Source organism: Rhipicephalus sanguineus, chromosome 2 (genome assembly GCF_013339695.2).
Source record: "Rhipicephalus sanguineus isolate Rsan-2018 chromosome 2, BIME_Rsan_1.4, whole genome shotgun sequence".
NCBI classification, from domain to species: domain Eukaryota; kingdom Metazoa; phylum Arthropoda; class Arachnida; order Ixodida; family Ixodidae; genus Rhipicephalus; species Rhipicephalus sanguineus.
In genome coordinates this window covers 10575894-10593478 of record NC_051177.1, presented here as the reverse complement: position 1 = coordinate 10593478, position 17585 = coordinate 10575894, and the positions used below count along the sequence as shown (strand labels likewise).

Below are 17585 nucleotides of genomic sequence, written 5' to 3'. Positions count from 1 at the left end.
GAGTCATCTGATTATTGTGCCTAGCGACAACCTTGGTTTCACTGAACTTCGGCTGGCATCCGCAATCTCGACAATGCAAGCCTAGGTGGCCTTGAACCGACTTATGCACATTGTTGTGGTGCTCCCGCAGTCTTTCATTTAGGCACCTTCCCGTCTGGCCTACGTATTTCTTTCCGCATGTGAGCGGAATCCCGTACACCACTTTTTCTACACAATTCACAAACTTACTTCTGTGGTTAGTTGTGCAAGCACTTGTTCCTGTCACCTTCTCCTTTCTTGCGTTGCAAAGTGACGACAACTTACGGGGTGCCGTAAAAACTACTTGCACTCCGACACGACCCCCAATCTTTTTCAGGCGATGGGAGACGAGTACGGTTTCGCAGCGGTCCTACGAAAATTCCCTTTCTCGCTCTATTCTGTACTCGCTCCTTCTGGGACTTCTTGACTGCCTGCACTTGCGCTTGTGTTCGTGTGGTTCAGTCTTCGTCCTGAAAGTGGTGCGCAATAAGTAACAATGAAAAATATTAATTTCGCGGAAAGCGTTCTGCCTAAGTATGTAAATTTGCCTGCTTCTCTTTATTACCTATGAAAGGTAGGTATTCGATGATGTCAGATAAATACTGCAATTTTTTAGTTAGACTTAGTAAATTTTAATTCAAAGTAAACAATTCAATAAACGTTGCGGACCTAAGCCACGAAAACGACACAAGAGGCGCGCTGAAAGACAGGAGAATATTGACCAGGCGCTAGCAAAAATGATCGCTATCAACCAGTTGCCTTTGGCATTCGCAACCAGTACAGGATTTAGGCATTTCATGGACGTCGTGGAGCCAAGCTACAAGACACCTTCTAATGCTAAGCTGAAAAATCGAATTAAACTTCTGCATGATCACTTGAAACAGAAGGTAGCATCTCAGATTGACTCAGCTACAGCTGTTGCGCTCACCTCAGACTGCTGGACATCAAGGGCGCAAGATTCCTACATCACAGTGACTGCGCACACTTTGGACAGTGAGTGGAAGTCACAAGCGTTCACTTTAGCAACGGAGGCAATGCAAGAGCGGCACACGGGAGAAAATATCATGCAGCGAATGCAAGAAGTCATCGCGGTGTGGAAGCTGGATGACAAGGTGACGGCTGTTGTCACTGATCACGGCATTAAAGCAGTCAATGCACTGCGAGGCATTTTAGAGCCGAATGACGTGACCTGCTCTGCCCACAGTCTCCACATGAGCATCAAGAAGGCACTGTCCGACAAGGAAATCGATGGCCTCTGCCAGAAAAGCGGAAAACTGGTCGCCCACTTCAGACATTCGACCATCGCCAGCGACCAGTTGACTAGGCGACAGGAGCTGCTCGGCTTACCAACAGAGCGCCTGACGCAAAGCTGCCCGACAAGATGGAGCTCTACTTACCAAATGCTCGCAAAGCTCATCAGGCACCGGCCTGCCATTCAAAATGTTCTTGCTGACCGAGCAATTGTCACGGCAAATTCAGTGCAGAATCTTGAGATCAGTCAGCAAGAATGGAATGTCATCAGTGAACTTTGTGAGGTGCTTCAGCCTCTTCAGCTTGCAACTAACATTGTCTGCAGCGACAGAGTGTCCCCTGTCTCCATGGTTCGGCCAGTGATGAAAGCTTTAATAAAAAAACTAGAGCCTCAGACCTCTGGCGACCATCTAGTCGAGAATTTCAAAGAAATAATTCGGCTGGAGATATCTCGCCGATTCTCCTTGGACTGGGACGCCCAACCGACATCGGTGTCTGCACGCCAGAGTGCATCTTTTCTCGATCCAAGGTACAAAAGCCTCCAGTATGAGGTATCAGGCGCCCGTGAGGCAATCCGTGCCAATGTTCGAGAAATGCTTGACTACTTGGCAACTTCGGATGACCAAAGCGGGACAGACACTACCCAGACCGAAGCAACAGCACTGGACATATTGTTCGATGCACAGCCTCGCGTTAGTGGTCTGTCAGCTCAGTTTGAAGCGTATAGGGGCGAGACAGACGGTACGATTTTTCATGCGATTCGACGTCCGACACGGCGTAGGGGAAACCGGATTGGTGACCTTTCATAGCATCGTACAGCCACCATTCCCTCTCTCCCACCGCGGCGTCGGCCGTCGGATCGCATGGAAAATCGGACCGTCTGTCCCCCGCTTATCTCTCAGAGCCTCAGATGGGACACAACTTGGACGCACTGAAATGACGCACTGAAATTTGGACCATGAGTCCAAATTTCCACGGCTTGCGGAACATGCAAAAAAAGTACATGTGCATCCCAGCCTCATCCGCAAGTTCGGAGCGCGTATTTTCATCGGCTGGAAATATCATCACTGCCAAACGGAGCTCCCTTCTACTGGAAAATGTGAGCTCGCTGGTGTTCTTATACCAAAATAAGGCGTATTTAGATCTGTAAAAGCGAGCGAATTGGAACAAATAAATGTGCGTTTCTAAAGATGTCATAGAGTTTGCGAGTACTTTTCATCATGCCAATATTTGTATGTGGCAGGAAAGAACATAACCAGGCGGATTGCATATCGTGGAACATTTTTGTGCACTTCGCCACTTTTCTCGAGCGAACGTAAACTTCGCGCTTCACATTTTACATCAAGAAGTCTGAAAAAAATATTTTACGTACTTATGGCGTTGCAAAAAGAAGTAATGCACCTTTCGTGATTCGATGGTCGCCGCATATTTCAGAAGAAAAAAAAAAGACTCATCGCTCGTTCGCTTTATCTCAAACCTTGTGCATCATTGAGTCAAAAGGGTGTTTTATCAGCGCCGCTTTACCACGCGGTAAATGCGGTAATACCGTAATAGCTTGGTCGCCACGCTGTTTTTTCAACAGTGGAGCTGTTTAAGCCGGCCGTATTCTGCCTGTCCCGAACCGAAAACTATCATCATCATGAACGTGCTCTCTTCGTTCTCTTCTTCATCTTCTGCTTCGCTCGCTGAACACGTGCACCGATTTCTACAGCGCGGGATGCAATAACTCTGATGGGCGAGACAACGAGTACATAGAGAAAGAGAAAGAAAGAGAAATGAAGATAAAGACAGAGAGAAACTCTAGGGGGAAAATTTCTTCGCGAGGCGATTCGAACCCGCGTACTCACGATCCGAAGGCGAGCGTCTTACCACTCGGCTATCCAGGCACGCTAGCAGAGCACAGCATAACCTTGTATTGTATAGTATAGTAAAGAGGGTGGGAAAGTGAAGTGAGGTGAGGAGAAGAGAGGTGATGGTGAGGAGGAATGAACGGAGGAGGGAAGAGAGTAAAGCAGAGCATATGAAGAGAGAGAAATAGAGAGAACGAAAGGCAGAAGAAAAAAAGAGAAAGAGAGAAAATCAAAGAACGAGAGAGCAAGAAATAGAAAGCGAGAGATAGGGGAAGCGAAAAATACAGAAAGAGAGAGAAAGGAAATAAGGAAATAAAGACAGGAAGACCGAGAAAGAGAAACAAGTACATAGAAAATAACAGAGGCAAATGACGTACACAAACACAAAGAAAAAGAAACAGAGGGAGAAAGAAAGAAAAATTTCTGAAACTTAGGAAAACAACTGCCACGACTACCTATGTGCCCATCAGCTCCACAGTCTCTTTAGCATTGCGCCTTCAGTGCAAGCTACGCTGTTTTTTTTTCTGTTTGCAAAACCTCTATTAGCCACTCTGATAATCTCATCGTGCTGCCGTACGCACAACTGCAACGTTTTAAGCAGCTACGTGCCGCCACGACGGTACGGGATTTCGTACTTACCGTACGGTAAACCAGCACTGCTAATACTCTAAATTCAGAAACAGCATATCGGCTTAAAACGTAAAAACGTACTCATTGGGCATGTCCTCCATTCACTTGGTACAATTAAATTCAAATGCCGTTTAGGCGATAAGCGGACTATCAACCACGGTCGTCTATGAGGCTCACTTTCCTAAATTTACATATACTGTTAACGATAGGATAAATGCGTGTGGTAAAATCAGAAATTCCATTGGTGTTTTTATGTATACGTCTATCATTGCTGAAGTAACAATTAACATTACCACCAAGATGACAAATCGGTAAAGTGAACACACATAACGTAATGTCTGCATGTCAGGCCAGCGGCGGTTGGTTCTACACTGTGCGAAATGCCGACGTGGCATGACTAAACGGCTGCGGATATAGGCTTGATATCGGCAGGATATGTCGGAGCCTGCGAGAGTGCACGCTAGTTGAGAGTTGCGGTGACGTCCCGTGAGTCATTAGTGACAACGCCACTTGACTTTATGCTAATGATCAGGTTATTACTCCTTCAAATAGACTTAATTTGATATGCGTCTCGGCAGGTTGCGAAAGATTGTTCATGGTTGGAAGGTTGATGACCTCACGTGAGTCACTAGTGATAACCTAACTTGAACAGTAATAGCGACCAGGTTGTTACCAATTGAAATACATTTCGTTGATATACACTTCGGCAGGTTACGATATGCATTCATGTTGTCAAGGGTGGTGACGTCACGTGCGTCACTATCGATAATGTCACTTGACCTATTGCTACTAATCAGTGTTACCCTTTGAAAGATATTTCGTTCATATGTATATCGGCAGGTTCCGATAGTGCATCATGTTGTCAAGGGTGGTGCGCATGTGAGTCACTAGTGATGACGCCACATGACGTACTAATGGCGATCAGGCTAGTACCCCTTTTAAGACATTTCGATTGTTATGCATATCGGCAGTGCGATAGTGCATTCATTGTTGTCAAGGGTGGTGATGTCACTTGAATCACTAGTGATAACATCACTTGACTATGCTAACGATCAGGTTATGTTATCACCCCTTGAAAAGACATTTAGTTTGATATGCATGTCGGTAGGTCGCTACAGTTCATTAACGGTTGTGCAGGGTGGTGACGTCACGTGAGTCACCAGTGATAGCGTCACTTGACATCGTAATAGCGATCAGGTTATTACCCCTCGAAATACATTTCCTTTGATATGCATGTCGACAGGTTGGGAAAGTGCAATCACAATTGTGAAAGTGATGATCATGGAGTCACTAGTGATAGGGTCACTTGACATCGTAATAGCGATCTGGTTATTACCCTCGAAAGACATTTCGTTTGATATGCATGCCAGCAGGTTGCGAAGTGCAATCACGATTGTGAAAAGTGAGGACTTCATGTGAGTCACTAGTGATAGCGCCACTTGACATCGTAATAGCAATCAGGTTATTACCTTCGAAAGACATTTCGTTTGATATGCATGTCGGCAGGTTGCGAAAGTGCATTCACGATTGTGAAAAGTGAGATTTCATGTGAGTCACTAGTGATAGCGTCGCTTGACATCGTAATAGCGGTCGGGTTATTACCCCTTGAAACACATTCGTTTGATATGCATGTCGGAGGTTGCGAAAGTGCATGCACGTTGTGAAAAGTGATGACTTCATGTGATCACTAGTAATAGCGTCACTTGACATCGTATAGCGACCAAGTATTACCCTGAAAAACAATTCGTTGGAATATGCATGTTGGCACGTTGCGCAGTGCATTCACGATTGTAAAAAGTGATGGACTTCATGGAGTCACTAGTGATAGCGTCTGGAACGTCGTAATTGCGATCAGGCTATACCCTTCGAAAGACATTTCGTTTGATATGCATGCGGCAGGTGGCGAACGTGTATTTCCACGATTGTGAAAAGTGATGATTTCATGTGTCACTAGTGATAGCGTCGCTTGACGTCGTAATAGCGGTCGGGTTTTACCCTTGGAAATACATTTCCTTTGATATGCATGTCGGCAGGTTGCGAAAGTGCACTCATGGTTGTGAAGAGTGGTGCGGCCATGTGAAGTTCAAACACGCCACAGCACGATCTGCGAACAAAATAGTCTTAGCATGCCGACAAGCTCAAACGCCATGGCACAATCTGCGAACAAAATAGTCTTAGCAGGCCGACGAGTTCAAACATGCTATGGCACGATCTGCGAACAAAATAGTCTTAGCAGGCCGATGAGTTCAAACATGCTACGGCACGATCTGCAAACAAAATGGTCTTAGCAGGCCGATGAGTTCAAACACGCCATGGCACGATCTGCGAACAAAATAGTCTTAGCAGGCCGACAAGTTCAAACACGCCACCGCACGATCTGCGAACAAAATAGTCTTAGCAGGCCGATGAGTTCAAACATGCTATGGCACGATCTGCGAACAAAATAGTCTTAGCAGGCCGACAAGTTCAAACACGCCACCGCACGATCTGCGAACAAAATAGTCTTAGCAGGCCGACGAGTTCAAACATGCTATGGCACGATCTGCGAACAAAATAGTCTTAGCAGGCCGACAAGTTCAAACACGCCACCGCACGATCTGCGAACAAAATAGTCTTAGCAGGCCGACGAGTTCAAACATGCTATGGCACGATCTGCGAACAAAATAGTCTTAGCAGGCCGACAAGTTCAAACACGCCACCGCACGATCTGCGAACAAAATAGTCTTAGCAGGCCGATGAGTTCAAACATGCTACGGCACGATCTGCGAACAAAATAGTCTTAGCAGGCCGATGAGTTCAAACACGCCATGGCACGATCTGCGAACAAAATAGTCTTAGCAGGCCGACAAGTTCAAACACGCCACCGCACGATCTGCGAACAAAATAGTCTTAGCAGGCCGATGAGTTCAAACATGCTATGGCACGATCTGCGAACAAAATAGTCTTAGCAGGCCGACGAGTTCAAACACGCCATGGCACGATCTGCGAACAAAATAGTCTTAGCAGGCCGACAAGTTCAAACACGCCACCGCACGATCTGCGAACAAAATAGTCTTAGCAGGCCGATGAGTTCAAACATGCTATGGCACGATCTGCGAACAAAATAGTCTTAGCAGGCCGACGAGTTCAAACATGCTATGGCACGATCTGCGAACAAAATAGTCTTAGCAGGCCGATGAGTTCAAACATGCTACGGCACGATCTGCGAACAAAATAGTCTTAGCAGGCCGATGAGTTCAAACACGCCATGGCACGATCTGCGAACAAAATAGTCTTAGCAGGCCGACAAGTTCAAACACGCCACCGCACGATCTGCGAACAAAATAGTCTTAGCAGGCCGACGAGTTCAAACACGCCACCGCACGATCTGCGAACAAAATAGTCTTAGCAGGCCAACGAGTTGAAACACGCCATCCCAATGGTACAAAAGTGCTCGGCACGACGCTGGCCCAAGGTCATTGGCCAACCTGGCCGACCTCGGCCATAGGTCAGCTGCCGACGTCGGCCCACATTTGGGGATTGACACTGGCCTCAGGTTGGCCGATGTTATGGCCACCGACATTGGGCCGACCTGAATGGCCAACCTGGCCGATTGCCAGCCACCCTAGGGCCACGTTTGGCCCTGTGAAAATATGCTCATGGCCAGGCGCCAGCCACTCTAGTGCCAAGCTTGGGCTGGTGAAATGGCCAGTTGCCAGCCACTGCGGGACCACGCCTGGCCCGATGCTTATTCGCGCATACGGCCAGCTGTAAGCTACGTAGGACCTAGCTTGGCTGAGGAATAATTAGCCTTGATTTATCGCGATGCCACATTTTCGTACATGCAACAGGAGGGAAGCCCCGTCTTGCACACCAGTGTAAAGTCGGCAGACACAAGTACAAAACGCAGAAAATTCTTTTGACCATTTATTGAAGAATTTTGCACATCAAAACAGTGCAGAAACACACAGTGAACTAAGATTGTCTGTATAGGAACACAAATGCAGTTCACCACATCACCAGTACATCGACGTAAAATGGCACAAGAAAGTTTGCACAAGTTTATTGCACAAAGAGACTTACGGCGCGAAAACTTTCACGTTGATACACGTGAGCTCGCTGCCTAGCTACCGCCTCCGCGTTCCGCCATCTCTGTTATGCAGTGTCAGGCAAGCAGATAAGCCCACCTCTTCAACAGCTCTCACACTTTGGTCGGGACTGTCATGCTTTATTCACGTCCCACATTTTCTTCACTTAGTGTAGTGTTCCAGCATGTATTGCCGCGATGATTTCGAGTTTGTGTCGCGGCAGAGTGTGATTTGCTTGTGTTTAGTTTGAGTATTCCTTTATTTGTGATCTGATTTCGGGGCGTGTGACTTTATTTTGTTAAAGCGAGTGTATGTTTTTACGTTGTCTTCCATTCGATGCCTCTGGCCAGCAGTCGATCAGGCGCGGACCTTATCGCCAGTCAGCCTGTCGAACAACCCGCAAACGCACGTGGGTCCGCATCCCTTCCGGAGCGAATAGTGCAGATAATTCAATTAACATATAAAATCGAAATTACACATAAAGGCTGATTTTCCTGCACTATTCGTTCCGGAAGGGATGCGACAACAACAATTCCACCCACGTGTGTTTGCGGGTTGTTCGACAGGCTGACGGACGATGAGGTCCACGCCTGATCGACTGCGGGCCAGGGGCATCGCACAGATGAAGACGACGTAAAAACATACACTCGCTTTAAAAAATAAAATCACGCGCCCCGAAATCGTTGATCACAAACAAAGGAATACTCAAGCGAATCACACTCTCAAGAAATGACAATTACGTGACACACACACGAAATCATCGCAGCAATACACGCGGCAACCCTACACAAACAGAATATTCGAAAAATAAACACGCAATGGTTCACCAAAACAAAGGTTGAACGCGATTAAAGCAAGATGGTCCCGACTGAAGGTGCGAGAGCTGTCCAACAAGTAGGCTTATCTGTTGTGGAACGTTCGTATGCTGGTGGTTTGCCGCCGTACACCGCTGCCGACGATTAGCAGGGACTCGAGTCACACGCCACTGACGAAGGTGGAGATTTGATTCGAGCCGTGGGTCCTGCTACAGGACCACGCCAGAGAACACGCTTCATCTGTCAACTACCAGTTCGAGTTCACGTGCAGCTCGGCTCGACGGTTCAACGAAGTGTTCGACGTTCGTTCGTTCCCTCGCTCCCATGTTCATCCCCGCTCACCCACCACTCTGTCTGTTGGCTGGCTGTCGCCTTCCCCGTGCACCGGCTGCCGCGAGCGAGAGGAACCGGTTCACCACGCGAAGGAAGAAGGGATGTTCGCTCCCCTCCTGTTACACACACAGCAGTGTCACGGCGGTTACAGTGTACTTCTAGAACACTGTACGGCGGTGGAGCTTGTCGAGTACGCGCACTTTGCAACCATTGGCATAGCTTGTGGGGGGGGGGGGGTCTGAATTCTCCTAAATTTTCTCAATTTTGCATGTGTGTATGTACACGAATTAACATGCACAAATGGTGGCTGACCGCCTCGCCCCCCCCCCCCCCAATCTTCCCCCAAAAATATTTCTATCTGCACCCCTGTTAATGGCATATATATGTACATAAACTGCCACTTTACACCGCGATTCACGACATACCACTGCCTGCCTAAAAGAAAAAAAGAAAAAAAACAAACGCAGCAGGAATATCCGTTGCTACTTACACAACAGGCAAATTGACAAGCGCCAGGCAACCACGTCGTCGCATAGTGCACCAATCTAAAATAGATGTCGGCCCACGCTCGTGTTCCGACCAAGCCCGGGTGGCGTTGGCAGAAGGTAAACAGGCGACGTCGGGCCAAGCGCGCTGGCCAACTCGCTGCCGACCTGGTCGATGGCCAGTCACGGGCCGACCTCTTTCTTTGGTTGTATGGCCGACTAGATTGGCCAACTACTGCTTCCCAACTTGTAGCCAACCGTCGGCCACTGGACATGTGAGATGAATGGCGCATGGATTGAGTGATAATATAGTGAAATGGATGGCAAACATTGTTGTTACCATAATTGAGTGTATGAACAAAAACGTTGTAATAGTGCCTGCGAAATCATTATTCGAGCAAATTCTAGGTCATCTGAACACTTCAATTTTGTATGAACTGAAGCAATGAATGTCACTTTGTAGATGCCCTTTGGCTTCTTCTAGTACTTTATTGTATAGTGATCCGGTCAATACTTAGCTGCCAAAGCTGGTCCCTGTCTTTGTTGTTGGCATGTTCAGATTTAATAGCTTGCATTGTTTTCTTTCCAGACGAGAAGATAAGAAAGACGACATAGCTGTGCCACTGTATGCACTCGCTGATGAACTTTTTGAGCTTCAAGGGGTTTTCAACCTGCTTCGCCGTGCTCTGATCTCGTTTGTGCAGACCTATTATGGAAAACCAATAAACAGGCAAGGCCAATTGAAACACTTCAATATGCTTCAACTAGTATGCAGACGTTCTTCTTTAATGGAGTGGTGGCACCAAAATTCGGACACAATTTGGCTGTTGCATCACAGTAATGGGTGCATATAGGTGCAGTCTGTACAATATCAGCCACAAATACAGCCTAAAAAGTACTTTAATTGAGTTCTGAAGTTCATGAAAGTGCCGAATCGGAAATAGCAAAAATCGATGATGTCATTGAGTGGGGCCTTTTTGTAAACAACGTACGTCACGAGTTCTGGCCGGAATTGGAGGCGTGTACGTGACGGAAAATGCTGGTGGTGACACGTGATGATGCATAGCATAACCAGACACCTACAAAATAACATTGCAGCGACTTGCCCGCTTACTGATGCTGTGTAAAGCATTAGCAGTGACATAATTAGCAACTTACAGTATCCTCGTTGCTTTTTTTGCGACAAGAACAGCAACGCGACGAAGAAAACAGAAAAAAAATTATTGTAGTTGGACAAAACTCCACAAGGTGTCGCTACGGGCTCCGCGGCTGCTGCTACTACTGCAGCCGTCAACAGCTCCGGTAACCAGGTATCCGCAAATGTTAGGAAGTCTACAGACAAACTAAATAAAGTTTTCTACTGTCGGGATCGTATTGCGTAGTGGACAGATAACTGCTTCGGCGTTCCGACGTGGGATTGGTATGCCTTGAGAACGCAGCGTTGCCCAATCTAAATACGAGTCAGTAAAGCGTACATCATGTCACTTGCATGTTACACATAAACACTGTTACAGAGCTCCAATGTTGTGATCTCACTGCTTCCTTCGTCGCTCCTCAACCTGCTACCTTACAAATGATCGAAGCAAAAATGTTTCAGCACGTCTAATGCTGCGGCTGCTCCAAGCCTCAAGGAAAATGTCGCCTCAGTTGGACGATGACGACAAGAACAAAATTGCAGCCACCGGTGAGATTCCCCAAGTGAATCGAGCTTTTCTGACTGATTTTTACACTCCTCCCAGCTCTTTCGTCCATCACCGCACTAGATAAGCAACGTCGTTTGATGATTGCGGAAACAAGCACTCGCAACGCTCAACACAGCAGACGAAACAGCAGCGCTGACAACATGGCAGAAGCTGGCCAGTGACGTCATTGGCTCTCGCTGTCACCTGATAGTATTTGTTTATGAGTAGGCCGACTACGTCACGGGACCACCAAGTGCTCTTCGAAAATGAAACTGCCTCCGGACGTAACATACGAGCATATACAGTGAAACCTCGGTGATACAAATCTCATGGGACCACCAAAAATATTCGTATCATCCGAAATTCGTATCACCAGAAAGCATGGAAAATTAGCATGCGACAAAAGAAAGCTGGCGTACATTTTCATTTATTGTTTATTAGGGCTGCGGCAACGTCAGGAAGAATCCTGAATGATTGTGAGTTAAGATTTTAGATGTCGGCAATCATATCTGCGCTCGTAAATATGCAGCCCGTACGCACGTATTTAAATAACGAACCAGGTGCGTTGTGACCCGTGATAGCAGTAGCCCCTTCCAAATTTTAGTATGCTTTTAGGGGCGAAGCTCCTTAAGGCGGCACCCTTTCGTCCCTCGTAGTCATAGTCGTAGTAGTCGTAGTGCGTAACCAGTCTTACGCTTTGACCTCCAAGGTGGTGCCGGTGGGAGATTTTTCCTGTGCGTTGTTGAACAATAAAAAATTCCGCAGCGTGCGCGTTAACTAAAAGCCGAATTCTTCTGTCTCTCATTCCCCATTAGCAGCCATTGGCCTGTTCCAGTAGGGAACGTTAGTAGAAGTAGAAGTGTAAGTGTTAGCTAAAAGCCGACTTCTCCTGTCTCTCATTCCCATTAGCAGCCATTGTTTACCTCCAAGGTAGTGCCTGGTGAGATTTCTCCTGTGCGTGATTAAACAATAAAAATTTTGTTCAAAACGCCGTTGATTGATGAAATAAACCAACGAAAGACGCCAGATGTTTTGTAAAAGCAAGACGAAAGAACGCCAGATGTTTCTAAAGCAAAACGAAAAGACGCCAGCTACTTAACGAAAGACGCCAGATGTTTTCTAAAGCAATGGTTTTCTAAACAATGAAAATTCACAGCGTACATGTAAAATTAAAGTGAGCTGCAAGTCGTCATAACTCATCGAACCTTTAGTATAAACGCGCCCGATCTCACGTCGGTGATGATGTACTGGGCAGAATTCACGGAAGATTCACGGTTTACCGATGAACCTCCGCAGCTTCGCCCACTCATCATCATTCACTCCGTGGATATGCTGTGATTTTTTTTGCATCACACCGGAGTACTGCAGGACACAAGGCCTGGAGTACTCCGGTGTCAAGGCCACGAAATTACAGAACCACGGTCCTGTGTTATGATCTTGTTATCGCTGAGGTTTCGGAGATGTTTTTTGAGAGATTTTCGGCCGTGCCCGCACAAGTGAGACCTCAACGGTCGCGCATGTTGACGTTGTGAGGCCTGACTCCTTCGCCAAGACCGTCCTCGCCTTGTTTTGGTCCTCGTCCACCTTTCATAGGATGTTTGATGCACGAGGCAGGCATGTGTAAACACAGTACAATGACAGTAGCCCGCGTCGACGCGTTAAAAAAAAGAAGAAGCGTGGCGCTAATGTCCTCTGTAATCTAAACGCGAAGGCACACGGAGGCACATGAGAGCCTCAAAGATTCGTGCACACAACCTCGGAGGCCGTGACGCATCTCTGAAGGTTTATTCTGACCGTAAGAAAAGTGTTTTTCTTACACCGTGATTCTGACGATTTGGCGGTGCGGCGCGCATGCCCACGATTGCGTTCCCGCGCTCGCGCGTGCTTGGCGCGTCTTCCACGACAGCGTGGACAGCACCTCTTCGTACCTGGGCGGTAGCGTACGTTCGTATCAAACGTCGATGGGTGAAAATCGGTTCGCAACAACCGTACTCTATTACATTGCAGGCCAATGGGTCTTGGCAGGGACCAACGAAAAATTCGTATCACCCCAAAATTCGTATGAGCCGTCATCGTATCACCGAGGTTTCACTGTAGTTAAAAATTTGTCTCGGGCTGGGGCAAATGAATTTCGTTGCTGCCATTAACGAGTCAGTAGCCATTGGTTAAAGGGACACTAAAGAGCAAAACGATTTTTCTCGCATTAGTAAAGTAGTCTTCCACGATACCAAAAACACCGCGCTTTTTGCGAGAAGACGCTTAATAATCGAGAAAACGCGCAAAAAGAAAATACAGGTGGCGACGCCACCATGGAAGTCCCGCACCATTTGCCGTGACGTCACATATTTTTGACGGCGCCTGCTTGGGCCTACGTAGTTTCTAATCGGTTAAATCGAAGTACATCGTCCTCTGAGGGGGCCAGAGACTTGACATAATGAGTTTGTGGAAATTTCGTCGAGCCAGTGGCGCCAAAATACGTTAAATGCTCTTTGAAATCTTCTACGTCACGAATTACAAAGTTTGGCGCGAAATTTAAAAATGAAACTTTGAACTTGGTTTTCTCCTCTGATAATAAACCTATGGTGGTGAAATAAACTACACAAGAGTTCTCCGAGCACACTTTATCAATATAAACCAATTCATTGTTTCTCTTTAGTGTCCCTTTATGAGCAAAAAACAGAGGTTAACAAATTTTCTGTCACCACTCCTTTAAATCTCTGGCTAGAATACTGGACCATTAGCAGTGGATAAGGACAAACAATGGTTGAGATGGCAGTGCCCTCTCATTTGAGGTCAGGGCTAATAAGGAAAAGTATACTCGTGGGGTCGAAAGAACTTGTTCAACTCGCTGAAGTACAAGAGGACAAATTCCCAGCAAAAGCAATTTCAAAGATTCAAAGTACATTCATCACAGCAAGAAAAACTAATTTTAGCTTTGAGTAGTTGAGTGAATTTTTGTTGAGCCTGTGCTGACACTTTATAAAAGCATGCTGGTTTCTCATGATAAGAACAATGTACATCTGACAGCTTTGCTATATCTGATAATTATTTGTAAATGTATGTCTGTAACACGATGCTATTCCTAATTTTCTTTGTTATAACCTATAATTCGTTACATCCATGTTCGTTACATTGAGATTCGATTGTAGTGTGCCTGATTATTAGAAGCAATATTTATCATTTTCTATCAAGTCTTGCTCAATTTTTTAGACATCATGCGCGATGGCATAAAACACATCTACGGGATCAGAGTTGCTCTAATTGAGGTTGTTTCCTCGCTTGCATGTGAATTTAAAGTGGAACTCCACCTTTTTTTTTTATTTTTTCAGTGTGTAGCAGGTGTTTTGATTAATGAGACTGCGGTTTGGTTCAATCAACTCTGTGTATTGAACCTGCATTTTATGCGGTGCTTTGAGTGGAAATTCATCAAATTGTAGATATACTCATCAGCTCTAAAGTTCAACAGAATTGCCTTTTGGGAATGCCCCATTATACAGACATTTCTTGCAGCCCCTTATGTGTCGAAAAAGAAAAACCAACAACTGTACTCTGTATAAAAGGTTGAATTTTAATCAGAAATATTTCTATATAACGCAGGGTGAACTTGTCGGCAGCGTGAAGGACAAGGACAGCAAAGGCACACAAGGTGTGGTTGTATGTGTGCTTTTTCTGTCCTTGTCTTTTGCGCTGCTCCTCTATGATCTTTGTAACACATAAGGTGCTGATTTTACTGACTGTTATACATATTGAGGTTTGATTATTTCACTTGTATAAATTAACCACGGAGCAATTGTGGCGTTTTTTTTTTTCAAAATAAGCTAAATCCAGAAACCGAAACTAGATCAAATATTGCTCCATTGGCAAGTACATTCTCTCAACTTTCCTAGTGATTGGAACGAAATGGGTCAAATACCAACAGCTACATGTGATCACAGATCTCGTTTCAAAACGAAATTGAGCCAGATGCATGCGCTGTATGGATCGAAATGAGTCAAATCCAGTATGTTGATAGCAGAGCGCTTCAGCGATCACATGATTCGGCGAACGTGGAAGCCTCCGTGTGATTTCCCGCCTAGCCTGACTGCTCTGCCTGTTTTCTGGGTGTTTCTGCAAGTTTTTTTGCCCTTTCGGAGCTGGATTATCATGGATTCTGATGGAAGTGAAGAGATCGGCGAGAGATCGGTCCCCAGACGTCGACGACATTGTGAACAGAAGCAATGTCGACGCCGACGAAGCAAGAATTTGCCGCTGCCAGAATTTCAATAACGTTTTTTGAAGAATACCACATTGAATTCAATGTCTCAATTAAATATGAGCCAAATCCAAAGTTATCATGCTAATAATGGTGAAATCCGCTGCATATTTTTTAATTGATTGTGGCCAGAAACTTCCCCTAGCCGACATGTAAAACATATCATAGAATAGCTTTGACAGCGTTGTATTTAGTTTGCATAGCACATTTTTGCCATTTTCTCAAATTCTCTTTGAATGGATTTGACTCATTTTGAAAAAAAACCGCCTCAATTAGTCAAGATGCTCCTAATATAAATTGTCGGGGTGTGCAAACTGGACACTGGTGGAAGTGAGTTGAAGCAGTTGTATGTGAACTGTGTTCAGCCTTCTCACCTTCATCAGACAATTTTCACATCCTAGTATTCACAACATTGGCAAGTTGCTGTCATTGCATTGCACGTTATAAGAAATTTCAAAGGGAGTGTTTGAAACATCTGGGACCAATTTGCTCAATCTGGCGCAATGCTTGAAACTTGAAGAAGGACAGAGAGAGAAAAGAGTCGGAGAGCAGTGTGTTTGCAAACCTCTTTGAACCTCATGCTGTCATGCATGATCATCAAGTTTAGAAATTTGATTTGTGGGCCACTTAACATCTGCAGTGATGGGAGAGCTATCCAGTTGGTTCTACGTGGCCCAGGCATGGTGGCCAGTGCTGCACAAAGTGTGTGGCTGAAAGAGCAAAGCTAAAAGCAAAGCATGCCCTCCACCTTGTACAGCTTTGCAGGCAGTGTGATTGCAAGGTGCTGTTTCATGAAAGCACTGTTTAGTCACTGTGACATTCAAGCAAGGACAATAGCAGACCAGTACACTGTTGGCAAAACACCAGACGTGTGTGTCAGCCCTCTGTACATCTGAACCCGGCTTCAATTTCTCAATTGCAAATAACACCTTGTTACTATCATTTTATGCTGTATTACGCACGTGCGTCTGCTCGAGGTTTTATTTGAGCTCCTGGGTCCTAATAGATATTCAGCTGGCAGTGCAGCATTGATGCGTCCTGTGTTATGATTAATCTGGAATGGCAGCACAACAAGCTAGTGCCACATGCTTGGTCCATGGAGGAGTGTCCCCCGAGAGCAACTGGATGGTCTGCTGTGCTGAAACAAAAGGCTGCACGATGCGGCTTTCCTGCAACCACCAAGCATTGTGGCTGAGCTTAACACTTGATCAGGTCCACCACTCCTGACACATTCTATCCCACAAGTGGCCCAATCACAAACGGCAACCACGCTAGGTTGGCCTGCAGCAGTAGAAGGGCACAGGCTGAGACTGGAAGAGGTGGCCTTGCATGCTTCGTTGGCAGCCCCATGTCTACAGCTAGGCCTCTTCGAACACCTATAAGGCCAGCTGTATTATAGTCTGTGTCAACATGGGACCTAAATGCATTTTGACAGAGCAACAGAGCATTGCAACAAGGAACAATGAGCTTACTGTGCTTCAAAACGAATTTTTTATGTTGTTGTGTCACACATCTCCTGCCAACCCTTCTTCCCAAGGGAAGAACGGTCAGTTGCCAGAGTTTTGGCGAACCCTTGTCTCCTTCACCAACGCCATTAATCTGCAGTTTCATGGGAACCGGTTGTTCTTCAACCGAGCCGTGCCAGCTTACGACGAGTGGTCAATGCCTCATCTACGCAGGTGGACTTCGTTTGGCTTCGGTCCCGTGTGAACTGGACTGTCTTTGACTGTGACATGCTGTGTTGGCTTATGGTGAATGCCCAGCCTGCGTAGGAGGACTTCCTAAAAGGGGGAGGACCATGTCCCGACCGCTGTGGAGGAGACGGGAGACAATGAATGGAGTGTACTATTTAAGGCCATGTCGGCCCCTTGTTAGAGGCAGTCGCCTGAGCCGACTCTGTCGAGCTGGCAGGCTGTGTACTGCAAAATCACTTTACTTGCTATAACCTTGTTATCGTTCGCCAAAACCCTTGTCTCCTTGTTGAGCTTCTAAGCCAAAGTGCGACCTCGGCTGTGTTGCAGCTCACTGCAACACGCTACCCTTGCGACCTAGCAAGTTCACAACAGTGGTGGGATACCAAGACCTGTGTCTCGCAACTGTGCATCAGAGGTACGACAGCTAACTGGTACTTCGCAACAGTGTAAATTACAATGGGGTGCATTGGATCAGCTTGAAATCCTTGAGAAGACTAGGTCATATTAG

The 17585-nt window shown here is 46.2% G+C and overlaps 2 protein-coding genes across 2 annotated transcripts in view; both read left to right on the top strand.

Moving 5' to 3' along the window:
* Positions 1 to 1052: 1052 nt before the first annotated feature.
* On the top strand, positions 1053 to 17505 carry LOC119381042 (E3 SUMO-protein ligase ZBED1-like). The gene is made up of 2 exons (XM_037649033.1): positions 1053 to 1833; positions 17405 to 17505. The coding sequence occupies exons 1-2, from the start codon at positions 1053 to 1055 to the stop codon at positions 17503 to 17505; spliced, it is 882 nt and encodes a 293-aa protein (XP_037504961.1).
* Positions 10043 to 17585, top strand: part of LOC119382401 (sorting nexin-25) — a 47723-nt gene continuing 40180 nt past the window's right edge. The window contains exon 1 of the mRNA XM_037650089.2: positions 10043 to 10179. The gene's annotated coding sequence lies outside the window, so the exon portion shown is untranslated. The remainder of the gene's footprint in view (positions 10180 to 17585) is intronic.